Genomic DNA, 2,500 nt, shown 5'->3' with positions numbered 1-2,500 from the left:
AATCAAATGGGCCAAGGAGAGACTGAGAATTTACCTACTTGGAGCACCCAGATTCAGAATCGTGACTGCCCACAAAACACTAGTACCTTTGTTTAACAAAGTAAAGGCCAAAGTACCACCAAGAATAGAGAAGTGGATCATGGAAATGCAAGACGTGGATTACGAGTTGGTGTACGAACCAGGAAAGGATGAAGCAGATCCCTCAGACTTCCTCTCCAGACACTCTCTGCCTGAGAGAGGGCATGACAAAACTGAGAAGATCATCAGATGGAACGTGAATGCAGAGCACGCTGTGGTTGTCACACGAATCAGAGAGGAAACTCAGAAAGATGAGATCATGCAGCGATTAGCCAAGAGGATCGCTAAAGGGGACTGGGATAAACACAAGAGAGACAAAGACCTTGAACCCTACCTACATGTGAAAGAGGAGTTATCAGTTGCAGAAGGACTTGTCTTCAGAGAACGTCGAATCGTACTACCACCAGCACTTCAGAGGGAAGTGGTTAAACTAGGACACAGCCTGCTCAGAGAAAAATACTGGTTCCCACTGATGAACAGCATGATGGACACAGCTATTGACCAGTGTTATGAGTGCCAAGTGGCTACGAAAGGAGACAGAGAACAACCAATCAAGGTGACCAGCATCCCAAACTGCCCTTGGGACACACTATCCATAGACCATGGTGGACCGTACCCAGATGGGCACTACAATCTCGTCCTGATTGACAAGAGAACCAGATACCCAGTGGTAGAGTCTGTACCATCAACTGACTTCCAGATCAACAAGGAGAGATTGAAGCACATCTTCTCCACATATGGAACTCCGAGGAGAATTGATAGCGACAACGGACCCCCGTTCAATTCTAAAGAGTTCAATGAATTTGCAAAGCAAGACGGATTTCAGCACCACAGGGTGACAGCCCTCCATCCAAGAGCGAATGGAGAAGCAGAGAGATTCATGCAAGACCTAAGCAAGACCGACCAAATTGCAAATCTGCAAGGCAAAAACCGTCTTGAGAGAAGAGACGCGGTTCAGGACATGCTCATCGCCTACAGATCAACGCCTCATCCAGCTACAGGAGTTGCACCTTACGAAGCCCTTAAGGGGACACCCGTGAGAATGCAGTTGGATTACATTGAACCTGAACCACAGAGAAATGAGAAGGATGACACCATAGACCGCAGAGACGCAGAATACAAGCAGAAAATGAAGCAACAGAGAGAAGGGAGAAAGACCAGAGAGAATAATCTGCTACTAGGAGATTACGTGCTTGTCAAGCAACCAAGGAAGAACAAGTGGAGTACACCTTATGAACCTGTGTTCTATGTTGTGTGCAGCATTCGTGGTTCCCAAATAACAGCCAGACGTGTGGCAGATGGGCGACCAGTTTGCCGAGATGCCAGTCAATTTAAACTAGCAAATGCAGTAATCAACACCACCGATGAACCAGAGAAGAATGAGGAAGTACAAACACCACAGGCAGTTCCAGACCTTGCCCAGAAAAGGAGACTCCACCCAGTGCACCACCTGACCCGCCAGATACGACGGAAAATGCACAGAAGCCAATGGAGCCACCCAGTGCAGAGATAATTCCAGAACAAGAAACCGAACCAGAACGAGAAGCAGAGCATAATCAACCAGTGGACAGAACAGCAGTGACGAGACCCAGACGGGGAAGGCGCCAGCCTTCATATTTGAAGGACTATGTTTTAGCTTAACAGTTGATTTAAGTTTCGCTATCGGATTGAACTTTGCTACAGTTACAAGCTTTTGTTAGTTTGGGAGGGATGTAGTATCCGTTCCTCCGCATGCAGCACGAGCCTACGTTGTATCACGTGATATCGCATTAAATCAGTGCTATCAAATATGGCGTGTGTTCACTGACGGTCTTACAACATACACTGTAGGACACAGGGGAGATGCATTATGTTGCAACTTTCATAGCTGATGGAAATTATTCATAGCTAAAAACAAACAAACACTACATAGATCTTGCACATGTTTCTAAACCACACAGCCCTTCCCTCAGAAAGTAAGCAAATATTGTTTACTGATCCACTGTGATGATAAGTGATATTAAAAAATGGTATTCTGTGATTGACCACTGACTTTGTGAAAACAGTTGACACATGCAGTCTTCGACTGACTATTTCTTTATATCTTATGATGATGATGATGACTTGTAATTCAAACCATCCATAGGTAGTGAAACACATTTGTTACACTTTTGAACAAGTCATCAAAAACAAAGTCTGGAGATTCAAATCAAGGCGTTGTTAGTACAGTAGGATCTGAAGACCATAAAGAGCACCCCTTGTTATTGGTTTCCCCCTAATTATCATTCTTGCAGAGGAAAAAGCAAGGCAGCACAGTGTACTGTTTTGCACTAAAAGCACTGAGCAGAGGTTTTACTTAACATTATTTTTTATTATTTCTGTATATCAATGTTGTAATTTACAGATATCTCCAGTGCTCTTTATCCATCATTTCAAAAAGATC

At 44.3% G+C, this 2,500-nt stretch overlaps 1 protein-coding gene across 1 annotated transcript in view; it reads left to right on the top strand.

Annotated features, from left to right (window-relative positions):
• The window catches only part of LOC138006511 (dehydrogenase/reductase SDR family member 7-like), a 32,678-nt gene that overhangs the window by 11,581 nt on the left and 18,597 nt on the right, over nucleotides 1-2,500 (top strand). Inside the window, exon 2 of the mRNA XM_068852877.1 lies at nucleotides 2,462-2,500. This exon is cut by the window's right edge and continues 86 nt beyond it. Coding sequence (XP_068708978.1) covers nucleotides 2,462-2,500 — 39 coding nt within the window. The remainder of the gene's footprint in view (nucleotides 1-2,461) is intronic.

This window comes from Montipora foliosa, chromosome 6 (genome assembly GCF_036669935.1).
Source record: "Montipora foliosa isolate CH-2021 chromosome 6, ASM3666993v2, whole genome shotgun sequence".
Taxonomy (NCBI): domain Eukaryota; kingdom Metazoa; phylum Cnidaria; class Anthozoa; order Scleractinia; family Acroporidae; genus Montipora; species Montipora foliosa.
This window is presented reverse-complemented; position numbering and strand designations above follow the sequence as displayed.